A 20,111-nucleotide genomic window follows, 5' to 3' on the forward strand; every position below is an offset into this window, starting at 1 on the left:
ATAAACACAATTCAGAGAAAGGACTGGAAGACTCAAAATTGCCTCGTTAGATTAAAAGCTTCTGAAACTTCTGTGGCGTCTTTGAACTGGTTTGATATCTAAGCATAATTAAAGTGTAGCATTTGTGACGATATTGGAAGAATGATACCAGTTTTTCAGCACTGAAGTGTTTGATTATATCATATTTTGTACCAATATTCAATATATGTTTGACTGGGAATGTCGCCATGCAATTGTACTCACTGCCTCCGAGACTATTAAGAACAGGGGACACTGTAGTAAGAATGAATTGCAATAGTAAATCACAGGAGTGTTTCTCCTCCCATATTTTCTGAAAAGCCTTCAGACAATACTAGGCGGCTATATCAATACTTTCATATATATATGCATATGCATATGATACACAGAGGCCTTTACCACCAGCCTCCTTGTATATGAACAAGGCTGGTAGTAAAGGGTTACTGTGGTATGGTTCTGCAGTGCTGCCTCCAAACTTTTAAACTGTTGCAAAGCTCCAAGAGGACAGGTCTTGACAGAAGGTTTCAAAGATGTATATGTTGCTCTCTGCAGGTAGATCTACATGGTCCTGGAAGATGCATACCCTCCTCAGGGCACAAATGCAACATTTTGCAGCAGCTGTAAAAATTCCATTAGGCAAGTAGGCCTGGGGTGCAGAAATAGGTCCACTTTGGGCCTATAAATAGCATGATCAGTCATAAATTATTGTATGCCATGGTTTTCATTTAATGTTATAACTTCTTCATGACAAGTCCCTGGTTATATTGTGTAAAAACTTGTATTGTGAAGCAGCAAAGTAAGGAAAGAAGTTTAAGGAGGAGTTTTTGACCAGCAACTTCACACAACTTCTAGTACAACTGATAGCAAACAGCAAAACAGTAAAATAATTCAGATATCTAAAGTAAGAACAGGACACAGGAGAGAAACTAAACTCCAAACCACAGAGATTCAGTTAGAAGCTACAAAGGTACTGAGACCTGGACACACAGAGACTTTTAAAAATGCCTTTCTCTCTGGTCTCCTGCAGACACAGGTGAGGAGAGACTTGCAACTCACACAGCTTGTTTGGGGGGAGAAGGGGGATTGGCTGCGGTTGGCCAGACATCACTGCTGGCAGGTGGCCTGGCTTTTGGATCTACTCCTGAGAAGATCCATCTCATGCACAGCTCGGTGTGGCATGGCGCATCTTGACTGAAAATGGAAATGCAAACTGCCACTGTTTCCATGGTGCTGGCACATATGTTTTACTCCTTACATGCTTGCACCATGTAGGATGATGTTAAGAGGTTGTGGTCATTTCACATATTTCTGAGACCATTTTGGTTTTCATTTACTCTTCCTGCTTTCAATGGCATTTCCAGAAGAAGTAAGAAGCTCTTTTCAGCAATAAAGCTCTGACACTACCTGCAAAGCACCAAACAGCTGACAAACAAAGTTATCGACTGGCTGGTGAACATAGTGGTGCATTTACCAGCTAAAGAACCACATATATGAATGTATGCAGAATAAACGTCAGACTTACATTAATCAGGTGGCCAAGACTTGAAATGAATGCTAACGTTGATCTGTGTCTGCTGGATGTGTAATTAGGCAACAATTTGCTAACATGTTTGCTATAGCTGAAGAGTTGATAACATGTGTCCTGCCACTCCCCAACAAACTGAGGGAGAAGCAATTTATCTTAGAAGGTGTTCTTAAAAGGGCCAGTGTAGTAATGATCAATAAATATGTACTCAATCAAGATGTGTCACAAGGGTATAATTCATATGTTTCATCATGATAAGATGTTATACCGATTCCTTAGACAACAATACGATTTTTGCAGATATTAATCTGCCACCAAACGATTTTTATTTGATTTAATTCGATCAATATGAGGTGACATCACTAAATATTCTCATTGTCTTTTTCTTGGTTGGTAGCACCATTTGAATGTTTAGAAAGGAGGTTGGACGGAAATGATAACACAGATGTGTAATGGAAATTCCATAATAAAGGTGTATTTTAAAAACAGCAATGTTTTTACTTTGCATCAATAATACTGGATCACTGATCATTGAATTAATATCTATACCCAGAGTGATGTATCGTTACACCCATATATGTCACATCCATCAAACCTGGTAGATGACCAGACCCTGTTATTTCTTAAATAAAAGCCCAAATCAGTCTTAAATCTAGCAGCAGCGGGGCCGCTGACTGAAACTGTAAACAAACTTAGTCTCTTTTGCCCTGTGATGATGGAGACTGACCTTCATTGTAGAGATGGAGGAGAATTTAATTCAGTTAAAGCTCCATTAGAGAAAAGCCTCTTGTTTTTCTGATAGGGCACCATGTCCATGCCATCCTCCTGTTTTAGTGGGATGAAAGTAAAAGCTCTGGAGACACACTAGTTCAATACTTTAGTTTGACTTTTAAAAAGAGCCCGATGTTGTTTTCCAGAAAGCATCCTGACAAATCTTCAGAGGACTGCAGAAAGCTTGTTTTTGTAATGAAACATTAAAGGACTGAAAGTAAGAATTAACAGAGCACTACGTGTTTCAAATACAGTATGTTGCCTCACTCCAGAGACTGTAATCAAGCTGACCTTGCTTGTTGTTTGAACCTTGTATCGCTGAGCTACACAGGGCAGTTTTCCACCTCAGAGGAAATGAGAAAGCTCCTGTAGAGAGAGAGAGATCAAGGCTTGACGGGAGACTGAACTAATTTTTTTCAAACAAGAAAAATACTACTGTGGTTGCATGGAGAATAAAGCAGTCTGTGTTTTCCCAAAGGCCCGAGGACATGACAGATGACTTGTTAAAACCAACAAGAAATGAGATCACATTCAATACACAAACACACACATTCTCACAAATACACACATGGATTTGTGTACACACAGACATACACACGAATACTCAACATATAATTATCCTCCCTTTGCTTTCATTTATTAAATTAGGTTATAATCACCATAACACAGATATTCAGCCCAAATGGGGTGGTTATTATAATCAGATGGGCAAGCGTTATTATATTTGGCCCTTTTGAATCATTTTACATGAGGTTGTTTGCAGGGTGGGAGCACTGTAACAAAGTTGTTGTTTTTTGTGTACTTGTATTTTATGAGGTAATTTCACTTGCACATAAGTTTTTTTTTTATCTCAAGTACGGTAATTCAACTCTGTGTTCACATTACCAGTGATACAGCAACAGGCTACTATTCAGTTTCAATGGAACCAGTGACATACAGAAAAGCTGGCTCTGCGGACAGGCGTGACGCTCTACAAACAAAAGTTGAGCTGGCCTCAACTTTTTTTCAGCACTCCATTGATGCAGTAAAGTGTCAACCAATTATACATATTTTTTTTAGCTGTGGTCCCGTGTAATTTAGTTTAGTAAGCTGATGCTATGTTAGCTGTCTGTACTTTGTGGTGCACACAGGGTTGAAATGTGATGTTAAAATAGGGCCCAGACACTTGCTTTGTGGCTGGTAGCAGACACACACAAGCCCATGATGACGTAACTATGTTAACCAGTGAGCAACTTGGCAATACTGTGGTCACATGGAAAAAGAACTGATGAATCAATATGTTCTTATCCCAACTTTCAAATATCGCTGTTTCGTCAGTGGCATTTTACGGGACACTGTGTCAACTGACGCTTGATGCGCATGGGCGGATCTACCGGGGTGGCATAGGGTGGCAACTGCCACCCTAAAAGAAAGCCATGCCACCCCTGCTGCCACCCCAGTTGGCAGCAATGAATTCAAAGAAAAGTTATGGCCAATTTGCCTTTTTACGAGCGCGAATCTCCAATGTCCGACTGCAGTGAATGCAGCATGAGATAACGCCACAGCGGCAAGAGACTGCTTTGTTTGGAAAACTGAGTGCAGCCAGAGGGGTAGCCTATTCCAGAAAGCGGGTTTAGTGAAAACTCTGAGTATGTTAACCCTGAAATGAGGGAAACTCTGGGTCTTCAGTTCCAGAAAGAGAGGTAAATCAAACTCTGAGTCAATCACCATGGCAACTGAGTCTGTGAACAGGTTAGGTTTTTCTCTGTCTCCTCCCTCTTACACGCTGTTTCATTTCCTCATTCATTCAGTCCGTGTCGAAGCGCATTAATTAGCGGAGATTTACCGTCTGTCACAGTCTAAATCCTGCTGGATATTAGTTTGTTACTCAGGACTGTCTGAAGTTACTGAATTTATGCACATCAATCACTTCTTTGGACATCAGTTTTTGTCTTTACATTGAAATATTACACAGCGGGAATTCACCCTCAGCTCAGAATCAAACCTCTGTCCTTTTTATATTTATTATTTCTTATAACACTGTGCACAAGGATCAGACTGTCAGTCTGTTAGAGCCGCTCCCAAATGTTTATTGCACATAATGTGTAGGCCTAATTATTTAAATTTTAAAAATGGGTATGAAGCTTTAGACACGTAGTATCAGTGACTAATGATCTCTATCACTGATGTCATTGGTCGCACTGATGGAACATAATTCCTATAGCCTAATATTGGGGATTATATGTTCATATTTCTGAGTGAGCAATGGTGCAGCATTTCAGTGTCTTTAAATTTACTACATTTGTAGCTGAAATAAAGTCACTGAATGCTGTTGAGTCAAGATACAAATAGATGTGCAACATTTTAAAATCTACTGTATTTTAACCTCAACGTCTTTTCAAGTGCAAATCACCAAACATATTATTACTGGGTCAGACTGTGAGTTTACAGCCATGTCTTTATGTCTTTGATCTATAGCCTAGCCTATATGTTTTAAATCTTCTGCCTCCTGTGTTTTTCCCCATCAGATTAAATCTGAACAAATATATTATTATATATTATTAATATAATGTAATGTATCTACAGCCTGATACACAGTCAGATTCCACCACTTTATCTTCATTAAGAAAATGTAAGTCTGATAAATGATGAATAAACGGACAACACTGAATAAAACTTTTTATTAACTTTATGGTTAACTTATTTACACTTTCCTCACTCTGACTCAGGCTCTTCTTTTAAAGATAAACGTGCACCGTCTGCTACACATGCATTAATATCTCTACATCCACTGGATTAAAATGGAGGCGCTGTCTTTTATTTGTGAGTGAACATACTCAGAGATGACTAACTCAGATTAGCTGTTCTGGAACCGCTAACTCAGAGTTTCCCATCTCAGGGTAAATCAACTCAGAGTTCAGGGTTAGACTCAGAGTTTGTTGAACCTCCTTCAACACTCATTCCTAATATGAACTGTATCACATGAAACCTCAAACGCAAGACATTGATTGCATGAGATTAAGTTTGTCTGTATGAGTTTGTAAATGGCAGCCCGTGCCCTTATGTAGTGTGAACATACTATTTCTCATCAAACTGTGATAACTGTGATTAATGGTGCGTTCCAGGCAGGCTTCTGAACTCGTAAGTCACGACTTCAAGTCACGAGTTACGACTTTGTAGCGTTCCAGGAAAGTTACGGCAAACTGCCAGTTACTTCCTGTTTAATGTTGAACATATTATGTTAACATATTATGATTGCAACGTGCGAATTTATTTTATATTGTCCTAAAGTCTATTTCTCCCCGTGTATCAGACGCAGCATCACCGCATCCACAGGGGCTGCCACATTTGTTTGTGGGTTATGTGACGTCAGAGGTCGGAACTGGGAGTACATCGATTTGGTACGAGTTCACGGGTGGGAAGTTACGGGTTTGGCTGCCGTTCCAGTGCACTTTCACGGGTTACAGGTTGTGAAAACACGAGTTACGGGTTGCTTGGAATGCACCATAAATACGTCTGCCATATGTTGCCACCCCTCAAAAATTCCTGCCCCCCTCTTGCCACCCCATAAATATTTTTCTAGATCCGCCCCTGCACACACACACACACACACACACACAGCAGAATTACTGTCTTGCAGTTATATGTATCTGCACACCACTGTAGTCGCAGTTGCAGTTTTCATGTCACAGTGAAGTTGACCTTCGACCTTTTGGTTATAACATGCCATCGATTCATGATTTTATTCTGTTTGGCATTTCTGTGAAATTTTGTCACAGTTAGTGTAGAAATTATTGTGTTTTGGCCAAAAACATGTTTTGTGAAGTTGCAGTGGCCTAGGCCTCTGATCACCAATGTCTAATCACTTTAATGCTGAGTTCAAGTTTGTGCCAAATGTCCCTCAAGGGGTTCTTGAGCCATCACTGTCACAAGAATGAGACAGACGAGGACACAGTGACCTTGTTATTTATCCTTGGGTCCAAAGTTCCCAGATAGCATATATACATTTGGCCAACATCGGCCTGAGGACAACACATCGGCCTTGAATTTATAACGTCTGACAAGCGTCGGCCACATTGGCGGATATCTTTAAATTTAATACTCTTTTGTCCCAGCTCATCAAACGTCTCTGTTACGTTGGCTTTAGGTCGGCCCAGTGCCATAGAATATACCTGCCCACATACGGAAGTTGCCACAGAAGGCGGAATTTCATCTCCGCGGTCTTTGTTTGGAACTGAGCTCGCAGGACACGGCATCTCATCAGTTGGTTTCAGGTAAGCTAATTGGAATAAATTGTCAGAAAATAGCTATGTTGTTTATTATGTGACCCGCATGACTGGGTGTATAGCACATGTCCCCACCAGCTAACGTTATCTTTCGTTCACTGTTAGCTAGTTTAGCTCATGTTAGCTAACAGGCTACAACTGTGGTGTTTTCATTTTATTTTCCCTAGCTGACGTTATCTGCTCATCTGGTTATCGTGAGCACTAGTTTTGGGTTAAAGTGGAAGTGCCCGGAGCTGCCACCCGTGGTCCCGGGCAGGGCTCGAGACTTGGGATCCACTCACCTATGATTCCGCCCAGCCTCATCTCCGCGGCCCCCTGGCCTGACGTCCACAGCCTGGACGGGTGCTCAAGTGCAGGTGAGAGGAGCGGAGGGGAGTGCGGAGGTCAGGCCGGGCAGACCGACACTGTGTATCCCAGAATGGGTGCTCAACTGTGTGTGAGAGGAGCGGAGAGGAGCGCGGAGGTCAGGCCAGACGGGCTGACAGTGTGTATCCCAGAACGGATGCTCAAGTGTTGGTGAGAAGAGCGGAGAGGAGCGCGGAGGTCAGGCCAGGCCGGCCGACAGTGTGTATCCCAAAACGGGTGCCCAAGTGTGGGTGAGAGGAGCAGAGAGGAGCGTGGAGGTCAGGCCGGGCAGGCCGACACTGTGTATCCGAAAATGGGTGCGCAAGTGTGGGTGAGAGGAGCGGAGAGGACCATGGAGGTCATATAGTGAAGTTTAAGGATGCCTTCGGTATGTTGTTAATGTGATTTTATGGGCAATTTATCAGTCAAGGTTTCCTCCCCTGCAAAGCGAACTGACCCGGTGGCTACAGGTAATAGCGTAGTTTTGAAGCCACTGTTTTTCCGAGATGAAGGACTGCTTGTTGAGCTGCTGTTAACAGTTAACGGAGTTACCGCCGGATCCCATTATTTAACCATTTCAACACTAAATCAAGCAGAGTGACGGACCCAAAGCCTTCAATCTGTCTAAAAGACAGCTGAAATGCTAACAAAAAAAAAAAAAAAATACAGTGGTGAATACCCTGTTCTTTTTTTCCTAAACCCAACCACCTGTTTGTTGTTGAAGTACCGATGCAGTGCATTTATTCTGAAAGAAACTGCTAACTGTACATTTCTTGTGAAAACAGAAGTGTGTTTTGAAAGAAGAGAATGCATGTAACAGGTAAAACTTAACACAGCATCCCATACCGTCAACAACCAACACATCCAGGGTACCTTGCACATCTTATCTGGACGTAAAAGTCCATGACCAAATATTGATATGTGACAAGGTAGGAGTAAGAATGTGTTGGATAATCAGCTGCAAATGTCTGTCAAAGAAAAGAAAACAAGAAAATATTGTTATTGAACATGGTTATAGATTTGTAGAGAAGTCCAATTTCTACATTCTTGGGAAAGAGTTGCTACAATATATTGCTGGGATATTAGCTTCACAGTAAGGTTAGCACTGTTTCTGTTGACTCTCTGTGAAAAGACACTTGACATATTCAAGTATGTTAGAGCCCACTTTGATTTAATTCATCGCAGCTCGTGCCCCATTCAATATTTAAATGCGAATTTACATCCATCCTTGATGGAGGCATCTCTTTCATCCTATACCTTGAATTTACAGGATCAGCACAGAGGAGTGTGAGGGCAGCTTGTTGAAACCTAACAAGGTTTGTTCCGACACACCCTTCTCTCATTTGCCGGGGCTCTCATCTGTGACTTTGCAGTGGGAGTCAATCCTCCATCTATAGAGAGGCTTGTAAAGAGTACAGTGAATTTAATCATTATAAACAAAGCAGAGATTGTGGAGCAGGGCCACAAGGGAGCTTGGAAACACGAGGGCCATCATGTGTGGATTAATCAACCTTTGCGGACTCAGCCGAATCTTTGCAGAGGTGGCAAATGAGATAGGAAGCCAATAGAGAATGAAAGTGTTGACACTTTGCTCTCTATTACACTTTAATGTTTTCTCTCTTTACTTTGGGGTCAGAGAAAAGGCTTGAATAGGATAGTTTCCGAAAAGATGCTATAAAAGCAGCAAACTTGAGCTGTGGGTTTAGTGTACAAGTTTAGCTACATCGTGATAAAAATATCTACAGACTCACCTCAGCCTGCCCACACACTGTATGTCTGTGTAATTATGTGACTGTTTACACATTAATCTGCCATGGCATTAATACTAACTCCATACCATATGGATACATGGAGCCATTCCTGGCCCTGGAGGTAAAATTGGCACTTTTTGGTTACTGGCGCAACCAAAAAACATGGAACAATTCCTTCCTCGGTACATGTCAGAAATGGAATCTTCTGGAAAGTCTCAACTAGAAGTGGCCCCAAAGGTTGCTGCTTTCAACTTCGCAAAGATGTGGGGTATGCTATTGTAGTCCATGAGCAAGACCATCGATTATAATAGAACAGGTGGGCAAATTCTTGTTGCTCTTCTTCTTCCTATCTACATTATTCATTGGCATGATAGCCATTGCAGACTGGTAGCTTAGTGATGGTTATCATGCACTGAATATTGCAGAAACCCATTGACTGTGTATGGTGCCTAGAACATGGAGCACACTGTTTATGGTGCCTAGAACCCCAGAGCGCAGGTCATGGCGCAGGTGCAGTCATCATGACCAAGCGACCAGGAGGACAGCGCGATCTGAGGGACTTCTTTGGATTTAAAAAGGCCAAAGATAACACTACAGGTAAGTCAACAGTCAGGTTTTTTAGTCATTAACCACCAAAGGTGGAATCTTTGGAAATAAGCAATTACAAAGTTTGGAGCTAGCTATGTTTTTCTCTCTTGTTAGCTAACTAGCTAACGCTAGCTAGCTAGCTAAAAGATGAGGACTTGAACTTCATTAACTTACCTAGCATTAACTTAGGCCAACATTAGGTTAGGCTTGACATTCAATAGGCTAACGTTAGCTAGCTAATCATGTTGCAAAGAGGAAGCACGGTAGTCAAGGGAGAGCAATCAGAGCACACAGGCATTTGCATGAGAGTTAGTAATATGTGCTGAACTTTATACAGTCTCTGAAAATATGATGACTGCTTTGGGAGTAAATCTAACCTAATAATAATCTATATTTGGCCACTGCTCTTTTCTCCATAGATGATGATTCCCAGCACCAAGATGGTGTTGGCACGACAAGGGGAGCTGGAGGGGACACACACTGTTGCCAACTCCTCAGTAAGAAAAGTAGCTATTGGCTGTCCTAAAAGTCACTAGAAGTCACTACCTGATGACGTCATCACCTAATTTGCATAATGGTCCATATGCATGTAATTGTAATGGCTGCTGTAGGAGAGAGGAATAACGTCGTGGGAGAGACAAAAACTGAGTAAAAAAACACCCTGAATATGTTTAGAACTACAAATGAACCTTCTTTCAGTGATTTATATTAGACAAAGAAAATTTTACATTTACATCCCGCCCTGACTGTAAACCAGGTCTGGATCAGAGCGATAGATCAGCCAGCGGCGGTTCCGCACATGCGCAATTCACTTGCAGTCTGGACGTGGAGGGGTTAACATCTCCTGCTCTGACTGCTGCTGGGAGGGAGGACTGGGCCGTCTGTGAGTGATTTGGGGCGAGAGAGGAGCCCACGGTAGCATCCGCTGCCTGTTGAGAAGAATAAGAATGATACGTGCTCTCACAACAGAGTCTCCAGAAGTCTTCAATAACATCAGAAAAAGTCACTAGATTTGTCGCTAGTCGCTTTTTTGAAAGAGTCATTAGAGGGGTCTGAAAAGTCGCTAAATAAAGCGACAAAGTCGCTAAGTTGGCAACACTGGGGACACAGAAGCTACCAGAATGGAAGGTAATAGTAATTTTAAGATAATTTAACTCTTTCCCAGCCAGTGCTAGCATTTTTGGGCACATGATATTTTGTTATATTAATATTTAAACAGTGATATTAAAAGGAAGGTGAGAAATTATTTTCAGCCCCAAAACTATTTTATCTTCAGTGTGTGTTGTGTGTTTTTTTTAAATCCACACTTGAATGTTGGGCATTTTCATGAAAATATGTAGTTTTCTTAAAAAACAACGGGAAGAGTAATGTTTTGTGCTTGCATAAAATTTCTGCTCAGTCATTTTAACAAAACCATAATGAGCTGGTTTTCTTCACATAGAGGATAACTGTGGCCAGGAGGCAGGACATGACACAGCAGGAGAGCGAAGAGCTGGAGGAGGAACAGGTTTGTTGATAATTGTACGTGCTGGTTTAAGACAGTTTTGTCAGACAGTTTTTAAGACAGTTGGCCCAATACAGCTCATTATGTCAGTACACATGAGGCAAATTAGTTTATTATAGACTTTTTGTTTTTGTAGTGGAAAGAAGAGAGGATGAAGCAGCAGCAGGGCAAGATAGTGCTGAAGAAGATAGTGCAGAGGAAACAAGCATCCCAGATCCTGACAGCCAAAATTACCAGGGAGAGAGCAGTAACGATCAAGATATCCCTGAATGCTGGACATCTAACATGTTCAGAGAGAAAACTAAGCAATGTCCATGGCTAATATGCCAAAACAAAAAACTTGGGTGCCTAACCTGCCAAAAGATAAAAGCAGTTGGGCCAAATGCTGGTGGGAGCCAGGTGCATATTGCTGACGAGTGGTCTAAAGTTGAATTGACAGCCTATGGTGCAACCAGAGCAGCACAGCTGCAGTCTTTTCGGAAGAAGATACACAAGGATAGAACGTCAGACTATCACCAAGCAGCTGAGAAAACTATGGAAACAGCAAAAGAAAAAAGAAGGGAAACCTTGACTTCTTATATGCAGAGGGATCATTTCTTAACCACTTACTGGGTATTTCACACAGTTTACAAGATTGTGAAATCTGCAAGGCCTTTCACAGATCTACCAACTGATATTGATCTGCAAGTCTTGAATGGACTTGACATGGGAAGAACTTTACATTCAGACTATTCCTGTGCAACAATCAGCCGACACATAGCAAGTGAAATGAGAAAGAGAGTAGTCAGAAAGGTCCTTCAAAGTGGAACAAAGTTTTCTGTTTTGATAGATGAATCTACAACTGACAGTAAAAAATCAGTTTTGATCATTTATATTAGAGTGTTGGAGATGCTGTAGAGGAAATTGCAGGGATGAATGAGTTCCAATTTTTCTTTGACAAAGTGTACAGTCTCTATCATGCATCCGCCAAAAACCGCTGTGAGTTCACTGAACGCTGTGAGGAACTTGCGATACAGTGTCTGAACATAGGGAGAATTCTCAGCACTAGATGGGTGGCATCCAGTTATAGGACCATTAAAGCTGTATGGCAGCAGTACCCAGCACTACACAAACACTTTTCTGATGCCTCAGTTGATCCTAAAAGAAGCTCAACAGAGAGATGCATGTTTAGTGGTTTAGCAAATTGCCTTTCTAATGTAACCTTTGTCCAGAATCTTGGGGTCGTGTATGATGCTTTAGAAGAGCTGTCTGAATTCTCTCTCTCCCTTCATGACAGAAACATGACTCTCCCCAAGGCCGAAGCAAGTCTCAGTCGGCAGGTGCGCATGTTAAAGTCAATGGCCGAGCAACGTGGACCAAGGGCAGAGGAGGCTCAGACAGCAGGGGATTTGAAGCTATTCAAAGGAGTTCCACTGACAAATAGTTCAAGGTACAGCAGAGAAACCACCAACAGTTTTTAATGCCTTGGCTACTAGTATTGAGACGAGAATGGGCTGCCTGCCTGGTAAACAGAGGAGCAAGGAAGAACACCAGAGCTTTCTTAACAACATCAAAATGCTGCAGCCATCTAGCTGGCCAGGTGCGTGTGGGGTCCGTTATGCTGAAAAGGAAATACAGGAACTTTGTTCCTTTTTCAACCTTGACAATGGCAGACAAATTCAAAGAGGGATGAGGGAATATTTTGACATGGTCAGACTCAAAACTGCTGATGAAATGATTTCAGCACCAGAAGAGCTGAAACCCCTCCTGCAAGCAGTGAACACTCTGGTAATCTCCACAGCAGAGTGTGAGCGTGGGTTTAGTCAGATGAACATTTTAACCACAACTAGAAGCTCCCTAGAGGTAAAAAGCATGTCAGCCTTACTTTTCATCAATTGTGTTGGCCCTCCACTGAGAAAGTTTAGACTGAAAGCAAGGGCAAGAAATATTGAAAACAGAAATCATGACTATGAAAATCTCTTGAAAACTTTTATGAGATAGGGGAGAGTGGGGTAGGCAGCCATAGAATTGGTCCTATGTATTTTGTATTATTTGTATTTTTAATATATTTTCATATTTTAAGTTTCAATTTGCACTCCATGCCCTGAAGTTAGGAATTTTAACCCACAATATTTGTATTTGTATGAACTTTAAACTGCAGTAAAATAAGGATCAACATTTTTCCCAATTCTTTTTCATTTTTTTCATGAAGGGGTTCTTGTTTAATTTATATTATTTAATTAATCACAATTAAAAATTAACCCTTAGATACCAGTTTTGATCATATACCACTTTACCGCTTTTTTGAAAAATACACTATATTTCAATATTCTTAAAGAAAAATTGACTTTAATTATTATTAGCATCATCGGTTGACCCATCTGACCCACTTTGCACTTGTCCTGTGCATTTGACCCTAACTATGTAAGAACAGTGGTGCTATGGCAGACCCTCTGCGCTGTCATCAGCACAAATTATGTCCCCATGTGATAAAATCCACCATCCCCCCAGTTTTTTTTTTTTTTTTTTTTACAACTTGAGTACTGATGATAACCATCACTAAGCTACCAGTCTGCAATGGCTACCATGCCAAATTGTGAACTAGACATGTGTAGCAAGTCAAAAAGCAAACTAGAAATTGCCCACCCATTTTATTGTCATGGGTCAATTTTGGGGTCTTGGCTCATGGACTATTGTTTAAATATATCAATTATAATTTTTGAAGTAATTATCTGTGATGTCGCAGCTAATCTGATCAAGGCCTTTGTTATTCAGGTGCATTTGCAATGACCCTAAAAATATAATAACTGTTATAATAGCCAAATTAGAATAAAACTGCCCCATGTGACCACCTCATTTAGAAGAAATGGGCCAGTCCGGCCTGATGGGAAAGAATTTTCAGTCAGGTTTAGAGGGATGATGTGTAATATAAGTGCCCCCAGCAGGGTCTGGTCTCCTTTTTTCACGAGCGAATCTTGCATTGATAATCAATTTTACGACATAAAGGATATATTAGATATGATATAAATGTCAGTTGTGTCTAAACAGAGAGACACAAACTTAAAGAACATTAGCAGGAATGAAGGCAAAATTGGGATATCACCAAATCAATAAATTCATCACTTACATGTTTCAGAAAGATTCAGAATTTAATAATGTTATGTTTTTGTGAATCTCCTTTTCCAGAAGATAGGTTTCTAAGTAAAAGATGGACTACAAAGGCTCTCCATCAGTGCAAGGTGAACTCCAGTCAGCTTAATCTGACGTCAGATTCACCCGAAGCCCTGATGAAAGCCTTCGCAGATTCTTCTGCTGCCAGCATAAGAACACGTAGAGTGTCCACTGTCAGGGTTGCTCGGCAGCTGAAGAATACAGGAGCCATAGATGATGTCAAGATGACAGCCTCAGAATCTGAGCCCTGCAGACATCAGACTATGCCAAAATCAGTGGTGACACTCAGGCCTGTTCCTCATCCACTCCAAAGAGGAAGGATCCATCAACAATGAACAGGAGGGTGGTAACCATATCTGTGGTGACACGTGTCTGTTCTTCCACCTATTCCCCAGAGGAAGGATCTGTCAACAGTAAACAGGCGGGTGGTCCCAGAAAAAGGCAAGCTTCAGTCCACCAGTAAGAAGACCACTTGGCCAATAAAAGCAAAAGCAAAATGTGAAGCAGCCAGTGCAAAGAGGTGCACACCCAGTGCCTCTAACCCGAAACCTACAGTAAGAGCCAGACCTGTCCTTCCCCCTGTCAGCCAGAAGAAGGATCTGCCACCAAAACCAAGTAAGGGGTCAATAACAAACTGGAAGATGGTGGCAGAGAAGAAAATTAAGCCTATAGAAGACCCTGCGAAGCTTAAGAAGCGGGAGCAGAATTGAGACAGTTCTACCTTGTCACCAGAGAGGACAAGAGTTCTGTGGACAGACGGGGAAAAGGTGAGGCCAATTTCTAAGAGGGTAGTTGAAGGTCATCAGGATACAGCATCCCCAACAGCTGTTGGCTCCCCTCACCACACTTGCCCTCATACAACTCTTGCTACCCACATCGTCTGCATAAAATACAGACATATGCAGCTAAGTTATAACAGGTAGTATGAGGACCCAAATGTCCTACAAGTGTCCATACTGCAGAACTAGTTAGTTAGTTATGTTATTAGCTAGTAAGTAATTTAGTTAGGCTGGGTTTTCTCCGGGTCTACTGGTTTCTTCCCACAGTCCAAAGACAAATTTGATAAAATTAAAGAATAATAGAATAAAGTAAATAAAGTGCTCTTTAATTATTTTATTCATACAAAAGAAATTGTAATAAACTCTTTAAGTTTATGCCAAATAAAGCATTATAAAAAGTTATTCAATTGGGAAATTATGTCTTTTATTATTGAATTATTAAGTGTTAACATTCAACACTGCCATTACCCTTACATTTTTAATCAACTCAGGTGGGCTATAATCAACCCCACATATTGTCTGTGACACTGCCATAATACACACTGAAGAAGGACGTCTTGCCCGAAACGTTTGTGTGGCAATATTAAAAATTCTAATTGGAGTGCTGTCCAGATCTTTCTTTTGCATTAAGGATTCAGCACCCAGTCTTAAAGGTTTATTCATGAGTAAGTATGTTGTGTCTTAGTCTTATTTTTTATCATACCAACATCCCATTGTATTTTGTATTAAATTCCAGTTTCTTTGTTTACATCATATTCACTCTAAGAAAGAAATAGTCTATCATGACAGTAATCCCAAGTATTCCAGAAATATCTTATCAGCTAATCCATTTTAGAAAAAGCAACCAAGATTTATCAGCTGAAGATTTCTAGCTTCACTCATATAAATGGTTACCTGATGTGATTTGTGAAGCTAGCAATCTTTAGCTGAAACATATGTTAGCTTGTAAACTAGTTGCAAACATTCCAGTACCTAATGTATGCTTGCAAATAGCCTCCCCAGCCAACTTATGTAAGTGGGGCCCATGTGGGTCAAAAATGGTCTGAAAAATGGGCTTTATATGGCATTGACCATTGGGTTCCATAATGGCCCCATGCCAACTGCCCACATGGGTTTCATGCAGGGTTACATTCAGTGTTATGGTGAGCCCATTAGGGCAATATGCATAATGCACGCAGACTGCAAACAAATGTGTTTCACACTGGACCTAGATGTGCACATTTAAAGTGACTGTATAATTAAAACCTCAATTTCTGCTACATTCAGTATTGTATATAGTAGCCTAATGCAAAATAGATGGCACAGTAGGCCAAAAATGAAATCACAGGAAAAGTATCTCAGTGTCTATTCCAGTGGGTTATTGTGTGTGCAAATTTTAATTTAATCAAGCAGGGGCACATCAGATATGCTCGGATGGTATGAAAACTTGCAGCCAAACTGCCCCCCTGTTCTAACATTTGTTTCTTGTGAAATTATTATTACACATTGGCCCTTTGTGGGCCATATTGTCCCCTGGTCTTTGCTTCAACCCACTGACCAGAATTAAAATTAGATGATAAATGCCTCACTGACAGACTGTTACTGTGTTACCATGAGACACAGCATTTTCTTTTTTCTTTTTTTTTTTACACATGGTTACATTTAGGAAGAATCTCCTATAATCCATTATCAAGTACATCTGAGAGCAACACCACACAAATAAATTAGCTAAATGTTACCATGGCAGGAAGCCTGAGAGCGCAGGATGAGACTGAAATCTTTTCAAATTTCATGTTTATTTAAGAACCCATCATATGCCATGATCAGCAAAGAAAACAAACAAGACAGAGAATGCTGAGGCTGAGGGCAAATGCTATCCTTACCTGGCTGTCTATGACAGCAGACGAGGGAGGGTCTATTAGTCCCCACTAGCTTAGCAGTTAGCAGCCTGTAGTATCTGTGTGTGTGTGTGTGTGTGTGTGTGTGTGTGTGTGTGTGTGTGTTAGGGCTTTGACTTTTGGCCAAAAATCATATTCGAAGTTTGTTTGTTTATTAATATTAATATTCGAATATATTCGAATATTTATTAAGTAAGACCTATATTGGTATCAAACATAAGTTGTATATGTTTTGTCCACCAGAGGGCAGTGTATCAATGTCAACAGGCAGGCGATGATGTTTTCAGAAGAAAAACACTCAATGACTGTTTTTTTTTATTTTTATTTTTATGAACAGTCAGACCTGGGTTTTATCCACTGTTCTTATCAAAAAATAAATAAAAAATAAGCCAGTCACGCTAAGTACTGAAAATACTATTTAAAACAAGCACATCCTACCAGTGATTAGTGATCTGACAGCAATTACCAAGAACAAGGCGCTTTGAGATGTAAATTGAACACTCGGGATGCATTCTCCTCCCCAATCCCCATCAGTCATGTAGATTAACACTTCGAGATGCAGGGCTATATCTCCAACAATCAAACATGTAAGCCTAGGCTAAATTAGAACTCGCCATTATGGGCTATCTGGCTGGCTACAGTTTATCTGGCTGCAGACTTTTTTAGGTTGTTTGCCAAAAAGATAAGGTGATTCACATTTTCTGGCTCTAGAGAAGAGCGCTGCTTTGTGACTATGTTCCCGGCTGTGGAAAACACTCGTTCCGCCCTAACAGATGTCCCGCATATTGCCAGGTAGCCACGTGCCAGCTGGGCGAGATGGGGGTACTTGAGGCTTCTCTCCTTCCACCAGGACAGAGGGTTGCTGTCAGACAGGGGTGGGGGCTCACTGTCGTAGGCCATCATTTCTCTTTGGAGCACATCTTCATTCGGTCTGACTTAAAAAATAAATTAGTTTTTGTGAATGTGCTGTTTAGGCTACGTTTTATAATGCACTTTTTTATATTTCCAATGTAGGGCTATATAGCGAGTTTGAGTTGTTATGAAAGGCACTCGATAATTTAAACTTTTCTGTATTATTTATTATTGATAATAATATCATCATTATTACCTCCTGCCGAGTTTTGGCAGTACACATCACCAAAGAGGTCCCCCATCGCGCTAAGAGCATTCTTTTCCTTGCGCTGCTGTGGCCTCTCCGCCTGTCTCCTCTCTGAGCTCGGCAAGCTCCCTCTGAACCTTATCTTGCACTGCCTGCCGCGACTCTTGTTCCAAATGACCAGCTCAGTGGCCTAGTGGTAGAGTGTCCGCCCTGAGACTGGGAGGTCGTGGGTTTGATCCCCAGCCGGGTCATACCAAAGACTATAAAAATGGGACCCATTGCCTCCGTGCTTGGCACTCAGCATCATGGGTTGGAATTGGGGGGTTAGATCACCACATGATTCCCGAGCGCGGCACTGCTGCTGCTCACCGCTCCCTCAGGGGATGGGTCAAATGCGGAGAACAAATTTCACACACTCAGGTGTGTGACAATCAGTGGAACTTTAACTTTAACTTTAAATGAACCAGTCGGTGAAAACGCGGGTCGAGGTAGCTGGCTGTGTTCAGTAGGAAGAATGCATCTTTGTCGGGGCCATATCGTGCCTTCAGATCAGTTGACATCATTGTTTTCATCTCTTTCAGTGCTGCCGGGTCACTGGTGGAGGGATTGAGTTGTGTCAGAAGCACATACTGCAGGGGGAGGACCGCTGATGCTGTTGGGTAGTTTTCTGTTGACAGCGCCTGGGTGGCTACTTTGAACGGCTTCAGCACGTCTTTCACCTGCAGAACAAATACACAATTAATAACAAGCTTATCCTAGCACCAACATGCTATACTACTAGCTAGTAAGCGCAGTTAGGCTATGTGCCACTTGACATTACACAAAACACAAACTTAGCTTAACGTCGTTAACTAGGCTTATATGCTACTATGTTTGCCAATGGTAATGTTAACATTAGGAACATAATATTATTAGACCCAACATAATTAGCCAGCGTTACTGACCTTCTCCATCAGGGTCCACTCCACACTGCTGAGCTCCAGACGGCTGAGTTTCTTCTCCATTATCACCGCTGCAACAGCGGCTTGTTGATCAGCTGCCCGACAGATCATATCGTACGTACTGTTCCAGCGGGTGGGGCAGTCGTTGATGAGCTGGACTGGTTTGAGACCAAGGAGTTTCTGCTTGGACTCAAGGAGGTAGCTGTCTGTAGGGGAGTGCTTGAAATGCTGAGCGGCAACCTTCAGGCGACTAACTGTTGTTGCAACAGAACGCTCTGCAAGCCCTTTTCTCGCTGCCAAGTTAATTGTGTGAGCCATGCACGGGATATCTGTGATCCCCAAGTACCTCTCTACAGCGTTGACATAGTTGGTCGCATTGTCTGTTGTGATGGCAAGCACAGACTCCCGCTCAATGTGGTAGTCATGTAGAATACTATCGATGCATGTGGAGACATTCGCTGCTGTGTGAGCGGTTTGAAGCTCAGACGTGTCCAGGACGACATTTCTCATCTCCCAGTTCTCGTCGATGAAATGGGCTGTGACTGTAACACAGGACTCAGTAGCCAAAGAACTCCACCCATCAGTGGTCAGTGCGAGCTTTTCTCCACGCAACATTTCCCTTATGCCACCTTTGGTTGTGTTGTACAGCTTCGTTATTTTACCATTCATGGTCCTGTAGCAGGGGATCTTGAATCTTGGCTCTAGTTTGTGGACGAAAGTTTGAAACCCGCTCCCATATATCACGTTAATTGGCCTCATATCTCCGCAAACGAACCATGTTAGCAAATCTGTCGCTCTGTTTTGACGGGCATACGGGAAGCCTCGTGAAGGAGATAGCATGGAGTCGATTCTGGCCTGCTTCGCCCCCGATCCCTCCCCCTCCTCCTCTTCCAGCTTGCCAGGATGTAGTGTTGAGAAGTGGGCTCTCAAGTTGCTGGTTGTCGAGTGGTATTTGAGTTTGGTCCTACTTATTTTACAAATCACTTTGTCCTTAGTCGTGATTTTTCCCTGTTCCTTTGGGAACCCAAAGTAGCGCCACACGTTGCTTTTCAGATGGTCTGGAGTGTAGATTTCAAACTCCTCAGGCGTAGTTGTTGTAGGCATTGTCATGGCCATTGTTCCGGTATGCAAAATAGGCGGAAACCAGGGCGCTAACGTCACCTACAGGAGCCCAGATGACCAACAATAGCCTTGCTAATGAGCTCGCGATTCACAACTTCACCAGGCAAGAAAAGCCTCGGAATCTAAATTGACGTTTACAAGCAAACACATTTACAAAAAATAATGCCCATATCAGGTTTGAATATTAAGGGCTGCCTAATATTCGTTTGAATATCTTTATTTTTGTAAATATTCGAATTATATTCGAATAACGAAGTTCGGAGTCAAAGCCCGAGTGTGTGTGTGTGTGTTAATTAGGGTTGCCAGCTTGGGGAACTTGGGTGGAGACTGCATTGCAGACTTAATTAGAACATAACTGTTTCCATCCCCCATTTTG

The 20,111-nt window shown here is 41.8% G+C and overlaps 1 protein-coding gene across 1 annotated transcript; it reads right to left on the bottom strand.

The window, feature by feature from the left end:
* Positions 1 to 14,634: 14,634 nt before the first annotated feature.
* Positions 14,635 to 19,729, bottom strand: LOC125890510 (E3 SUMO-protein ligase ZBED1-like). The gene is made up of 4 exons (XM_049579183.1): positions 18,617 to 19,729; positions 18,137 to 18,391; positions 17,682 to 17,862; positions 14,635 to 14,663 (listed from the first exon to the last, which is right to left on the bottom strand). Exons 1-4 carry the CDS (start codon positions 19,727 to 19,729, stop codon positions 14,635 to 14,637), a joined length of 1,578 nt encoding a protein of 525 aa, XP_049435140.1.
* Between the last annotated feature and the right edge of the window lie 382 nt (positions 19,730 to 20,111).

This window comes from Epinephelus fuscoguttatus, linkage group LG6, assembly GCF_011397635.1.
Source record: "Epinephelus fuscoguttatus linkage group LG6, E.fuscoguttatus.final_Chr_v1".
NCBI classification, from domain to species: Eukaryota; Metazoa; Chordata; class Actinopteri; order Perciformes; family Serranidae; genus Epinephelus; species Epinephelus fuscoguttatus.